At 39.5% G+C, this 15087-nt stretch overlaps 1 protein-coding gene across 1 annotated transcript in view; it reads left to right on the top strand.

Annotated features, from left to right (window-relative positions):
* The window catches only part of NF1 (neurofibromin 1), a 5218972-nt gene that overhangs the window by 2987506 nt on the left and 2216379 nt on the right, over positions 1-15087 (top strand). The window contains exon 30 of the mRNA XM_044054637.1: positions 2941-3003. Coding sequence (XP_043910572.1) covers positions 2941-3003 — 63 coding nt within the window. The remainder of the gene's footprint in view (positions 1-2940; positions 3004-15087) is intronic.

Here is a 15087-nt window from a genome sequence, read left to right as displayed (position 1 = left end):
ATTTCAACAAACCAAAGCTTTATTCAAAAAGAAAAGCACGTTCAGTCCTGTGATGCGTCCAGTTATACAGGCCTTTGAGAAAGCATGTAGTAATAAATATCCTAAAAAAGTAATTTAAGCTCTTCAGAAAAAAATGTTTTATTCCCTAAGAAACAGGTAATTATGGATTATGAGATCTGATAAAGGGGGTAGCGCAGTTATATTTAATGCTGTGGATTACTCAGCAGCTATGTTGAGGACGTTTATATGATACAGGCACATACATTCCATCCTCTCTGAATGAAATCAGTATTGCCTGTAGCAAAATCAACTTTGCTGAAGAATAGAGATTTGCACATTTTTACAGTGAAAAAATAAACAATCTTTCCAACATTCTTCTGAATTCCTAAAATTCACATGATTTAAAGTGTAGACCCATTGTGTCATATAGGGGTCAAAAACATATTCTTCAGCAGTTTTTATGAATAAAAAACTGAAACTATTTTTTAACAACAAAACCCATCTTCTCAAAGGTTCATGTGATTTTTTTTTTGAGTGGGTTAACCCCCTCATTATGGTCCGAGAGTGTTGGTTTCTTGACAGTTGATGTAGTAGACTTGTTCACTTCAATCCTTAGAGATGAAGGTTTGGAACCATTTCATGAGAGTTTAAGTGTTGTTTTCTTAACTCTTATGATATACAGCTAATAGTAGAATTGATGTCTATGGTATTAGACAATAGCTTAATCTAGTTCAGAGTAGAGGGAAGTAGCAATGGGGGCAACATTTACTCCAGTATACTCAAATTTAGTACTACTTGGATGGGAGAAGGCTCATGTGTTCAGTTCAGTATATTTTAAGTCTTGTAAACTTTATTTTGAGATACTTGGATGATATATTTATTGTATGGGAAGGTCCAGGTTATACTGCTAAGGATTTTGTGAATTATTTAAATGAAACAACTACTTTTTTTTAAACTCTCATACAGTGCAATGAAAAAGTTTTTGCCCCCTTCCTGATTTATTTTTTGCATGTTTGTCACACTTAAATGTTTCAGATCCTCAAACAAATGTAAATGTTAGACAAAGATAACCCAAGTAAAGATAAAATGCAGTTTTTAAGTGGTGATTTTATTTATTAAGGAAAAATCTATCCAAACCTACATGGCTCTGTGTGAAAAAGTAATTGCCCCCCCCCTTGTTAAATCATGAAGTAACTGTGGTTAATCACGTTTTTGGGAAAGCAGAGTTCAGTTTCGTGGGCATCTCAAGACTTGCCTAAAAGCCGTATGTCTGGGATGTTTGTTGATCAGGTAGATAAAAATCAAGTGCTGCCACAGGAGTGTCACAGCTGACTAGTCAATTCAACAAAAATCGCAGGCATTTCTGATTTCATAGAAGTTACTGAAATATTTTAGAAAGTCATCCAGCAGTCCAAATTAGTGCAAGCATCAGTTTGCAGTTGCAAGATCAGGAAAGACTTGTTATGGCCCTGGAAGCTTATTTTTTCTCATAGAAATATAGACGTGGTTAATTGGTTTAGGAGTCAAGTTCAGTATGGCCCTTGGTCAGGAGTAACTCAAGAAGAAAATGATAGAAGTGCGCATTCATGAATTACGCATAGATGAATTGAATGGCTTTCTGCCCTTGACCTGTAAAATAGTAATGTTAATGTAAAATAGTAAGGTCTGTACGATAATCTCTGGTGCTTACAACATAGACTTTTATTTTTATGCTTAATATGTTTGTGTCATCCACATTGCTAAGCCAGTTTGAATAAACTGCATTGATTTGTGCCATCTCCAGGTCCACAGACATGACTAAACTATGCATCACTGCTGTTAGTTTTGTTTTAGTAAAGTTATGTGAGGGCAGAAATTTAGAAAATCGGTTTTGCTGTAGTAGAGTAATAATATTTTTTATAAAATGTTGTAGATGTCAACAATAATGTGGTTACCTTATTTCCATGTTCACGTTTGTGTCCATATTATTTCTGTCACTGGCATTTTGTGAAAATGTGGCTCTATCATAATAAAAATAACCTGGAAAAATTCCTGCATTGAGAAATGTTCAGCTTAGCCCTATTCAGAATGTTATCTCTTTGACCATATTTAGATATGGAAATGTATTTTTGAGCAAAAATGCATAACTTGTATTCTTAGTACTGATTAATTCCATTTTGGCTGTTTTTAGTAGTATGCACAATAAACATGGATGTGCACAGTATACATCAGCATTGTAAGACTAAATAATTTGTTTTTAACGAAAGAGTGCCACCTGTCTCATGATTACTTTAAAACTAGTTTTGTGTAATGTGTGTATGATGGGTATTCCTGATTACACTTTCAACTTCTGGAGCTTATTTTTGGCTTCTTTTTTTTTATAAAGGACAGCAAGTCACTGTGATAAATGTCTTTGATAAGGACTTGTCATTTAGTCGTTATGCACAAATGAAGCTGTTGCAGTGCACAGGTGGTTTTACTGGTTTTCCTCATCTTGACTATCAGTGAGTTGTGCTTCCCTCGGTTGTTTCATTTAGCATTTTTCCATTCTTAAGTACAATCCATCAACGGTATAGCTTCAGTTTTTTTTTCTGAGTTTTGTAGCAGGAGATATTGATGCCTGCTTTATAACCACAGTAGCCATTAAGTGTTGCCAGAACCCCTTTGTGGCAGTAAAGTATATATTTTTGTATCCAGCTGTACTTTGGTTTATCATGTATATTTTTTGCAGATAAACTTTCTTTTTGTTTGGTTCATTACTTTATTGTGTTTACAATGCACTCACCTCCCCCCATTTTACCCTAAGCTTGTCTGCACACCCCATTTTTTAATCCCTGTTTAATTTTGCATGATTATATTTGTGTTGCATTTGACTGTGTAGTTCTCATTGGTCAACATTGTGCTTTTTTGCTGTGTGTAGTTGGTGCTGTGACTTGTTTTGTGCTCATCTCTGTTCTGTAGGCAACTTGCCACTCCCTACTGAATAAAGCTACCGTAAAAGAAAAAAAGGAAAACAAAAAATCAGTAAGTTCAGAGAACTTTTTTAAGCAATTTCTTGCAAAGCAGAAAAAAGTGCATTTATTTGCAGTCATCTTCACTTCAGTCTATTTGAACTCTGCAGTAAAATTATTGTACTAATTATATAATAAAATATCTTCCATTTAACACTACATTAAATAAACTGCACTTTGAAATTTTTTCTATAAGTCCATTTTTCTTTTCAGAGGCAATCTTTTTGGCATTTACTACTTAGTTCTTCATAGCATTTAAATTCTTCATTTGTATTATTTTTTTAAGCTGAGCAGTTTTATTGCTGGGGTTGTATGTTTCCTACTTTTTTAAATTCCTGATCTAACTTTTCCTATAGCTTTTATAATTCTAATGCATTTCTGTTCCCAGTCCTTAGAAGGAGAGACAAACCTTTGTTATATGTAGAACAATTGTTTATATTTTTGTAAATGAGCATTTTAAAATTTGTGTTTGCAGTTCTGTTCTGGACCACTGTTTTTTTCCAGGTAATGTACTAAGAAATAGTAGTAAAAGAGAAAGCAGATCAGGTCTGAGGTACACCATATAGAAATGAGACAAGCCATATAAATCTAATTAATGAGAAATATGTATTTCACATATAATTATTACAAAATTAAGTTGTGCTCTAAAAATTGGAAGCACACAAGTTTTGGATCAGGTGGAAGAACACTGCAAGAGTTGAGTATTAGAATACTGAAGCTGGAGTGGTATGAAATGATGAAGTATTAGGAATAATAAAATGGTAGTCGATGGCCACTTGGTTCATAATTCACATCAGTGCAGGATACCATTATCTGAATTGGAAGGAATACAAGGGATCAGTGAACCTCTCCCTTTCATGGTTGTTTTTCGGAACTTTAACCATCAGGAAAGTTATAATTTTATATTTTGCTGCATTCTCCGTTTTTTATACAAATGCAACATTTCTAAAGACACCGCATCCTAGATTAGTGCAGAACCAGAAAGAAGTCCTGTTGTTTACTTCATAAAGGTTGGTCTTGCTTGCTAGAAAAATGTTTGAGAAAATCCTCAATAGAGTAAAGGGGAAATGGCTGTAGATAAATATATGGTATGTCTTAATGGAGATTCAGCTGAAATTAAAAGATCTTTTATGTTTTGAATTAGAAGTGTTAGTGTGTACTCTTCCTATCACCAGACTCTGCTCTCTGTGAGTTTGAAATCTTTTTCCTAGCAGAAAAAGTCTCTCTTGTTTCTTCAGAGTTAATGGAAGGAGGTGGTGAAGAAAAGGAACTAGCCTAACCTCTTCATTTGTTTTCTGTCACTCAGATTGCATTGCACTTGCACGGTTTTTGTTTCCATGCTTTCTGTAGCGTTACTGCTTGATGTTTGTCTTACTCATTTTGGCCTTCTGTTCTTTTATTTCTTCCTTGTACTTTATAATTAAAAAAAAAACATAGGATTAACACTCATCTTGCTCTTATTTAATTCCACTCTTTTTTTTTTTTTAAATTTCTATTTATATATAGATTGTCCTTCTTCTGGTATATCCATACTTGTGCATCAAGTTAAAAGAAAAAAAATCCCACAGGATGAGCATTTGGCTTGCTTATATTGGTTTACACCTACACATCCTTTTATAGTTTTGTCATTTTGCTGACAGTGTAACTTACACCATGTCGCTGCTTGTTGAAAAGTTACATTAACATCCAAAAATGTTTCTCATTGTTTGTGGGAGAGAGGTCACTTTTTTTGACATTTATAAAAAGTCATCACCAGTAGCACTCCTCACCATTTTATAGAACAAGGGCCTGTTGGATGTTTTTATTGGCAGAACGTCAACTATCAGATCATGGAACGTGTCTCCATTAACAGTTTCATTGTAGAAGATGTTTAAGCGCCTGTTGTTAAATTTAAAGGTGTGTTATCACATATTTAAAAGGACCATCCTTCTCACTTGTAAGTATGAGTAGTTAATTTCAGCATCCAGCGACAGCTACACTCACTTGTGAGTTTTTGGATGACAAGTGGGAGGGGTCATAGTTCACCCTTCTAGAACAATGTCCTTGTTTGTTGGTGGTGAATCTGTTGTCACTGTCACAGACAGTGTGAATGACATTGATGTTGTTGTCTGTGGAACTATCCCCAACACCGTTGCTGTCATCCTTACCAACTATCTAGGAAAGTTGAAAGTTTTTTTCCCTTACCCTTGCTTCACAGGATCAGTTTGTCTCCAATACTGAACCTATTTGTATTCCTGTCCTATACCAGTATTCTTGTGAAGGGATTATTTTTTTCATGGTTGAAAAGCATATATGCAGGCTCTTGCTGTGAGAGGGACATAATCGCACTTGGAAGCTTGTGTGCATATCATATTTGCTTGTTTTTTTTTTTTTTTTTCTGGATTTACTTCTGAACCAGCTTGTCTTTTTTTTCCCCAAACATACTTTTTTATTAAGAACTTTTACCAAAATGACCTCATATTGCTTAACAGAAAAATTGTATTCATGAGTTAGTTTCTCAGTATGTTCACTATTAAGCATTAACAGTTTATTAATTTTTGTTGTCAAATTGTTTTTGTCTTTTCACACAGTGCATTTCTTCATAGTTATTAGCCTTTAGAAGTATGTCTGTGCAGACCTTTTGCACATCTTTTTGCATTATTGTTCTGGTAAATTTTTATGGCATGGTACCATGGGTGCACTTATTAACTACCAACTTCCTCTCCTTTCTTGTGATAAATCACATTTCTTGAGTTTTCATGTTTTTCATAATTTCCAGAATGCTTTCCTTTATCTGGCTTATTTTTCGGACTCCTCACGATGGTTTTCTTTGCAGTGAACATTACCATAACTGCTAAGACCTTACATTGTCTTGGTTCACCTGAGCCATAGTCCCATCTAAGCAACATTAATTTCTTCTGTATTTTTACCTAGTGATTGTCTACCATGTTTTGAAATGCCTTTTTAAATTCATTCAGTTCTGCACTTTCTCAAAATGCCTGGTCCCATCTTCTTTCTCTCCCTTTACAACTCCAGAAGTTGTCATTAACCTGTAGGAATTTCCTTAAGTATCTAAGGTGGCATGTTCATGCAGATATTCTAAGTTTCCTTGCCTGTGTGGCATACCTTGGTGATGTAGATCTCTCTCTCCAGTTCTTCTGTGCAGTTTATTTCCCAAGCCTGCTTTCCGAGTCCTGTCTCATCTTTTCAGATTGGCCATTAAAGTTATTATGGAGGGTTGAATGCACTCATTCAGTTATTTTTTTTCATTTTTCTTTGTATTCTAGGTTCAGTAAATAACTGCTGTATTTAATTTTGTACTTACCGTTGTGTTTTTTTTCTTTTGCTTTTTGTCATAGCGCTGTTAACAATCCCAGAAAGGCTTACATGTTCCACAGCTTGTAACACAAACATCCCTCGAGATTCCTTCCTGTCTAATATCCTCTTCCCTCTCTTGGCTGTTTCTTTTGTTAGCTTGTTGCACCTTTTTGCAGCCGTTCTTTGTCTTCATTTCTCTCTCCAGGTCCCTCATATCCTATTGGCATGATTTCTGTTTTACATTCTCTTAATGCTTTCTTGTTCATCTGATTTGCCATGGCTTTATAAGTAGTGTCCCGAGTGTTTAGATGCATCTTTCCTTCCTACCTGGTACTGAAATTATCTCTCCCTTTCCTCTTAATTCACCTGTTCCTTTAAAAATCAGTTTCACTACTGCTTTTCTTTAGGTTTTAAGGCACCTTATCACCCTCCAGGATATTGTTAAATAGGGCTTACCATATCTTCATTAGTTTTTTACTTGGTAATGTTCAGACTTCTATGGGGATCCTATCTAAGCTTGATTTCCATATGGCCATTTTAATCCATCATTACTAATTTTTCCATTCAACACTTTCCCTTTGTCTAGATTAACTTCTTATTGAAATCTTTTTCAGATCTTGTTCCTTTATCTCCCTCTGCATTTTGTGCTGAAGTTAATTCATTGGTATGTTTACTGAATATCTCCTCCATTTTTTGTAATTCAGGAAAATGATTGTCTGTGGGACCTGGGTATTCAAGCTCCTATGCAGAGGAGGAAAAATGTCCACGAATAAAATACCCTAGGGAAGCCAAGAATAAATGGATGACCAGGTAGGCTGCCTTAATAAAAGTACGGTGGGATGTCGATGAAGAAGCTGGGCTACCGGTAAAGCCTTGAGAAAGGCTGTGCATACCCGAGCGCTTGTGGTTGAAGGCTGAGTAAAGTCTTTAGAAATGCTTCGTATGCAGGTCTTAGTTCCGGCTGGTCAGGTCACCTGCTGAGAGGAACCACTAGTGTGATAGCTAGAAATCAAAGATGAAACCCACAGAAAAAAACAGGCAAAACAATGTAAATGTGGCTCTGCTAAGGAGCTCTGCTCGCCGTGGTGGCAAAAAAATCAACGAAGTCGAGAGGGTCTGAGAAATTACGGGTCTCGAGCCTTTCTCAAACAGACCGACCCAGCAAACGAAAAACAACCAGCCAGTAATTCCACCAATATTTAATAAAAGCACAGCTCTAACGTCTCTGCTCTCCTCACAAGGGTTGCTCGTCTCTGGAGGCAGTCGAGGGACCATCTCTCGCTACACCTAACGGAGTGGGAGTCCATCGCAAAAGATCATTGGGTGTTGCAAATTATATCTTGAGGCTATTCATTCCCCTTTCTCGAGCCACTTCCACCACCCAAACACCTCCTGGACATTCCACCCGCGCACTTCAGTCTGTCCTGCCCTTCCTTCAGGAGAACTATTGGATATGCTCGATTGACCTTCAGGATGCATACCATCACATCAAGATGGACAGGCACTCCTGGAGCTTCCGGCTAGGAGTCAATCATTGCAAGTTCAGAGCTCTCCCCTTTGGACTCACCACAACCTCCAGGGTGTTTACCAAAGTGATGTTAGTAGCAGTGACTCACCTCCGGCTGCAGGGTTTTTAGGTCTTTGCCTACCTGGATGATTGGCTCCTCTCTGCTCCCTCCAGGCATCAGCTGATTCAGGCCAGGGATTATCTCCTTCAGAATGCTTAGTACCTGTGTATTACCGTAAACCCCAACAAGTCTGAACTGGCACCAATGAAGGTACTGGATTTCATAGGTGCTCAGCTAGACACTACTCACGGCAAAGTGTTTCTTCCTCCAGACAGACTGTTATTGCTCTGCCATCATGTGTTTTACATTCTTCAAGCCCACCTTCCCCTGCCGGGTTTAGTTCTTTGAGCATTGGGGTCCATGGCAGCCAATGTCACTATCATCCCAACCGCGCAACTCCATATGAGGGTTCTGCAGTGGACCTTAGCAGTTCAGTGGTCCTTGCTAGTCCATCTCTTGTTACATTCTATTCGACTGTCTCATGTTTGCAGGGTTCCCTTCTTTGGTGGCTCTAATCCCCGGATCTCCTTCAGGGTTGGCCATTTGTTCTTCCCTCCCCTGCGATCATGGTAACCACAGACTTCCCTGCTACGGTGGAGGGCATTGCATGAGAAGGATGGTCCAAGGCACGTGGTCCTCTCTGGAGACTAATTTGCATATCAGTGTCCTGGAGATGAGGGTCGTGCTTTTGGCACTGCAAGCTGTCCATGCCTTTCTTCCTCCGGGAACTGTTGCCATACAGACGGACAATATGTCAGTAGTCTGGTACATTAACAGACAAGAGAGAACCAGATCTTATTCCCTTTGATGTGAAGTCATGAGATTGTGGGATTGGGCGATCTCCACCAGCTGTTTTCTGGTGGAAACACACATTCAAGGCAAGTCCAACATTGTGGTGGACAGGCTTAGCCATTCTATTCTGATGCCTTACGAATGGTCTCTGAATCCTTCAGTAGTGGGCAAGATCTCTCAAGTGGGGGTCAGCCTTGCTGCAATCTCTTCGCCTCTCCTTCCAATGCTAAGTTGAGTGAGTATTTTGCTCTGAACCCCCCCTCCAGGGGAGTCCCCCAGCGATGCTCTAGTTCATGCTTGGCCCTCGTATCTACTGTATGCATATCCTCCGCTCTCTTTAATTCCTAGTTCGTTCAGCTGGGGAGTTCAGTGATCCTCATTGCCCCTTTCTGGCCTCACCAAGTGTGGTTCCCCACTCTGATCTCATGTAATGTGTCCTCCTTGGACTCTAGATCCAATTCTGCATCTGATTACACACCCCCTCAGGGGTTCCTTACCAGGACTTAGCCACAAGCTCACAGCTTTTTCTGCTCCAATTCCCATGATAGCAAGGATGCCCGGGCTGTCTTCTCCTGTTAAGATCCTGGTAGCGGCACACAAATCTTCTAAAAGGAAGGTCTATTCAAGCAAATGGAAGTGTTTTTCAATTTGGGCCTCTTAGCATGACCTGGATCCCTTCACTATGCCAGTCTTGGCCATTTTGGAGTTTTTGGTGGACATGCTTTAATCATGGCACTAGTTTCTCTACAGTTAAGGTCCAATTAGCAGTGATTTCCAATTTCCACTTAGGTGAGAATTTGGCTTCCTTTGCTTCTTCCAAACTTTGTAAAGCTTTCGTAAAGGTACCTTTCTTCTTAGGCGTCTGGTTAAGGACCCCACACACCCCCTGGGATCTTACTGTTGTTCTGCAAGCCTTAGTTTCTTTTCCATTTGAACCAGCTGCTACAGTCGATTTGCAGTTTTTGTCGTGGAATCTGGCCTTTTTAGTGGCAATTACTTCCACCAAGAGAGTTTTTGAAATTCAAGTCTGATCAATCAATCTCTCCTTATCTGCTCTTTCATAAGGACAGGCTGTCCCTGCAGACCAGTCCATCTTTCCTACCAAAGGTGGCCGCAGAAAGATGTATTAACCAGGCCATTAATTTGTCAGTTTTCTTTCCAAATTTCCAAAATAAAAGGGAGTACAAATTGCACTTGCTAGATGTGCATAGGCAGCTGCGTTTCTGTTTGCATAGAACAAAACCCTTCCTTAAATCGGAGCAGCTTTTTGTTTCCTTTTCTAAACCTTACTTGGGGAAGCCTGTTTCTAAAATTACAATTGCTCGTTGGATTTTAAAATGTATTTCTTTGGCCTACTGAGCCAATGGCTTGTCTCCACCAGAGCATGTCCGCGCACATTCCACCAGATCTTTTTCTACTTCTGTGGCCTTTTGGACAAGGGTTTCTCTCGATGATATCTACTCTGCGGCAACCTGGGCATCATCGCTCACATTTATTTCCCATTATAAATTGGATCTTCTTTCCAGGAGCAAGGCATCCTTTGGCTCAGCAGTGTTCTGGAATATACTTCCATGAGAGCCTCCCAGGGTTTATTGGTAGCTGGGGACTCTTGTCCCTTAGGTTGAAGATCAAATGAAAACAGCAACTTCAGATAAATAAGTTAGTGTTTACCATAACGATCCATCTGAGTTGCTGATTTCCATTTGTCTTCATCCGTCACTCCTTCCTTCCCCCTGCCTCCTGTGGGCTGTGTAGTAGACTGGGCAGAAGAGTCATAGCCCCTTTAACCTGGCTAGCTTTTCTTTTGATAAGCCTTTTGTGGGTTGTGCCAGATTGATAGGCGTGTTGTCTAGTTTGGGATGCTGATGTTCTGCAACAAACTCGATCTGAGGGGAGAGTATTATGGGTAGGGGAGGAGCTTGTACTTAGGATCCGATGCTGGAGTATGCTGCTGAGTCGGATTGTATGGATCTGAGTCCCTCAGGTTGAAGACAAATGAAAAACAACAACTCAGATGGGACGTTATGGTAAGTACATAACCTATTTTTTGTAATATTCTTGTGTCTGGGCTATATGATTGAAGTGCTTTTACAAAAATCAAGTAATAAGTGGAAAAGAAATTTATTGGGCAACTATAATAAATTGGAGGTTAAATTGTATACAGGGTAGAAAAGGATACAAAAGTTCTGTGTAAAATGTGGTATTCCATTTGAGGGTGAGATGAGTTTTCTATGAACTGAATAGGTCAAATTGAAAATTTTGCAGTACTAGTAACAGTATACATGAACGCAGTGGCAATTAAATTAGTGCAGGTAGATTTAGCAAAGGGTCTGGTTTTCTTAGCTAAATTGCTTAAAAATTGAGGAAGTTAAACTTTCAACTTAGAGGGCATCCATGACCATATGCACTCAAGCTAAGGCAGGCAAAATCAGTAATCAGTTAAACAGTGTGCCCGTTTGTTTCAGTAGCTCATCAAGAGAGAGAATTTAAATTCAAAAATGCAGTGGCATGAGGCTTACAGAAAAGAAAATTAAATTAAAAAAAGGAAATGTTTAGTTTCTTAATGCAAGCACAGCACTGATGAGAAAACATTGACTGGACATTTGTAAAATCGCGTCTATATCATATTATCGTACAATGTAAATAGTGAGTGCTATATCATTGTACTGATAATATCGAAACAACAAAATATCGAACAAACGGAACAGCAAATATTTTCCCAGGGAAAAAAATTTGCTGGACCGTAAAAAAGAAAACAAAAATAAACTTAAACACAAATTTAAGTGGGGGTGCTTCACCCCCCCCTATTTAAATATACCAACTTCGAGAGCACACCATAGTGGAGGAAATGGCAAAGTCCCGAAGATGGCCCACTAAATTTTTGCCGTGGGAAAAAATTTGATGTTCCGTGACTTTGCTATTTTGCCATTTCGACAGTATCGGATCGACTAAATAGCATTCGCTATTTAGTCCATTCGATAGCGTCATATAGACCCGTAAAGTCAATTTATTAGATGAAGGCTAATCATGACTATTTTCTTAGTGCTAGCTTTAAAAAAAATGTAAATGTATGCAAATGGATCCCGTTTCATCTGTCTGATCCAACTGATAATGCACTGCTCCTCAAAAGTCTTTAAGTATTTTTCTTCCCTTAATGCCCCATGCCCCTTCTAGTCTTGGAACTCATATGCCACCATTGAAAATGGTCGCTCAATCTCAGCTACAGCTAAGTGGTCTATCATTATTGATTTTCATAGTGTTCAGTTGTTTTTAGAAATCGTCCTTAAAAGACACCCCCCCCCCCCCCCCCGTCTGATATATCCAAGCTGATACATGGAAAACCAGATAACTTTTTCTCCAACCTAAAGATTGGCAGTACTGGTCAAAAAGGCCTCTGTTGGATAATGCTTTTACTGTGACTTCTGCCAAGAAGAAATTCTTGGAGGAGTCTGCTGTGCATCTTTCTAATAGGGAATCTAGGGTGATAGGATGAGTAAGCAAGCTTATATCTCAGTCACTCAGTCATCTTCACCCTGCAAGCATTGAAATGTCTAACAGACATGAATCACTTCCAAAGGGACCAAAAAGAAGAGGCTGTGGATGCTTTGCTTAAGCTAACCTTGCAGGATGCTAAGAAACAGAGGCAACATTGGGGAATGGTAAATCTCTCCATGCTCTTGCTCCATAGTGCAGATGGCGAGGCTATGGCAGCAGATACCTTCATCACTATGCAGTGTGATACACCTGGCTTTGTCTGGGCATCTTTGCAAATAACTTTGTGTCCTTCACCATTGCTCCATTTGATGACTCGGGTCTTTTTGGAACCATTGTGAAAAACAAACTGTGGTACTAACAAGAAGGCAAAATGCTATATGCCATAGGAGTAAGATTTAAGACCTTTAAAAGTTCTTTTAATAGGAATGAGAAGGGTCATAAGTCCCTTTGGTTCCTAAGGCCCCAGCATCAGTTCTTTCATCCCTTCTCTAATGGGAGCAGCCATGGTGGAGGCGACCCCTTCAACAGACGTTGAACCTGAGGTAGTGGAGGTCCATGGAATTATTGTTTCTGGGGTCCCTTCCCTTAAAAACAGAACCAGTGGTACCTGAAGACCTGCCCACTATCCCTGTCTGAAGATAGTAGGAGGGGAGAAGGTACTTATTCCTCCATTTGGTTGTGGTTGCTGGCCATCACACAAGACAAGTGTGTGAGAAAAATAATATATAGATGCCATATAATTCCCTTTTCCTGATTACCACCCTGTCATCTTCAGCTTCTCCCAAATGTTCTACTCTGCCAGATCAGTGTGGTCAAAAAGAAGATTACCACTCTTATTCAAAAAAAGAGCTGTCCAGGTAGTCCCACCAGACCAAATGAGGGAAGATCATAAAATTATTCCAGATTCTTTTTGCTTCCAAAGAAGAACAATTGTAGATCACAGAGACCTAAATTTCTTCATCTAGAAGATTCCATGTAGGATGCTCACAGTGCATGTGATTCTCCCATATCTCAAGGAGAATGATTGCATCTGCTTAATAGATCTTCAGTATTCCTACCTCCACATAAAGATTGCAAAGGAATCCAGAAGGTTCTTGTTCTTCTGCCTAGATTCCTGTCACTACTAATTTAGAGCCTTGCTCTTCAGTCTCCCCACAGCCCCTGGTGTTCAACATCTTGGTGGTAGATGTAGTCCAAATACAAATCAAAGGGATACATGTCTTCCTATAGCTGGATGATCGTCTCACTGCTGCTACAGAGTCCTTAACATCAGCCAGAGATTACTTTTTGCAGCTCTGCCTGTCTTAAAGTATCTCCATCAGTTTCAAAAAGTCACATCACCAGTCCTCACAACAATCAAATTTATTGGTTGTTATCTAAACTTCAAAATACTTAGTAAACCTTTCTGCAGAAAGTGTTGCACAGATTCCTTGGATACAACATCTCCTACAATTAGATTTCCCATCTCCTACAATTAGATTTCCCACTGGCATCCTTGATTCTCAAAACACTAGGACTAATGGCAGCTTCCATCATGGTGGTACTTTGTGCTTGCTATCACATGAGAATCCTCCAGTGTTTACTAGCAGCCCAGTTGATACCAGCTTGTCAGCTCTACCATCTGTACCAGTTTAATTAACCTAGATGCAGAGCTCACTTGGCCTGTTGACTGAATTCCTTTTATGATCATCTAGGCAGACCCTTTGCAGTTCCTCCCCTAGCAGCGGCAGTAACCACTGATCCTCCTCTCTGGGGTGAAGAAGACATTTTAAGGGGTGGGATGGTCCGTTTAATTTGAACATTCAAGAGGTTAACCTTCACATCAATGTACTGAAGATGAGGAGGTGGGGAGCAGTGTTACTATTCCTGCAGGAATTCTAAGACCTACTTCCCTTTGGAATGATCTCTTTTCAGATGGACAGCATTTCAGTCATTTGGTACATCAGCAAGCACTGGGGAACCAAATCCTAGCCCCTATGCCGAGAGGCTATGAGATTGTGGCAAGAAGCTATAGATGTGCATTGCTTTCTAACTGCAACTCGTATTGCTGGGGAGAGAGAACTATAAAACAGACAGGCTCAGCAGTTCCATTCTGATGCCTCATGAATGATCACACGGTTCCGTCATTAGTCCAACAGGCTTTCAGTCACTGAGACAAGTTTTGCTGTGATCTATTTCCCCTCCAGCACCAAATGCGACAGCTGTTTTGCCCAAATACTTGTAGAGGGGCCGTCACTGAGGGATGCTGTGGTCTATCACTGCCTTCTCCCACCCCCAGTCTTCTGAATGCCTTTCTCTACTTCCTCTTATTCCCAAGTTTCTTCAGAAATCCTTGTTGTGCATGTTAACAGTCATTGTCATTGCCCCTATTTGGCCCAGGTAAATCTGGTTCCTGGGCTGTCTTCAAGGAGCCTTCATAGCTCCTAGAAACAAAACTTACACTATCTTTCTATCTTTAATGGTCTTTAGAAAAGTGCTGTTGGCATCCTTTTCCAATTTCATCGCATCTTCCAGAGTCATTCCTTGAGCCAGTGAAGGACTTGCAGTATCATTCACAAATCATCAGAATGGAACTCTTGACCCCGTCTGCTTTATAGCTGTCTCTGCCCAGGAATACGAGTTGCAGTTAGAAAGCAATGCACATCTATAGCCCATTGCCACAATCTCATAACCATCTCATCAAGGACAGTACTTCTCTTTGGGATCTCAGTTTTGTTCTTGAGTCTCTTTTGAGACCTACCTGCCTTTGAGCCGGCCTCTTCAGTGGATATGAAATTTCTGTATTGGAGAACTTTTTCAGTCATTACTTGTCTGGACTTCACAACTTATTTGTACCACCTTATTTGATTTTTCATAACCTTAAGAACTAATCCTTCCTTTTTACCAAACTTGCTACAGAGTCTAATTTGAACTAATAGATCCATCTAAAGCTTTTCTTACCTGTT

The sequence above is a fragment of the Protopterus annectens genome, chromosome 13.part0 (assembly GCF_019279795.1).
Source record: "Protopterus annectens isolate FY-2018-M chromosome 13.part0, PAN1.0, whole genome shotgun sequence".
Taxonomy (NCBI): Eukaryota; Metazoa; Chordata; order Ceratodontiformes; family Protopteridae; genus Protopterus; species Protopterus annectens.
This window is presented reverse-complemented; position numbering and strand designations above follow the sequence as displayed.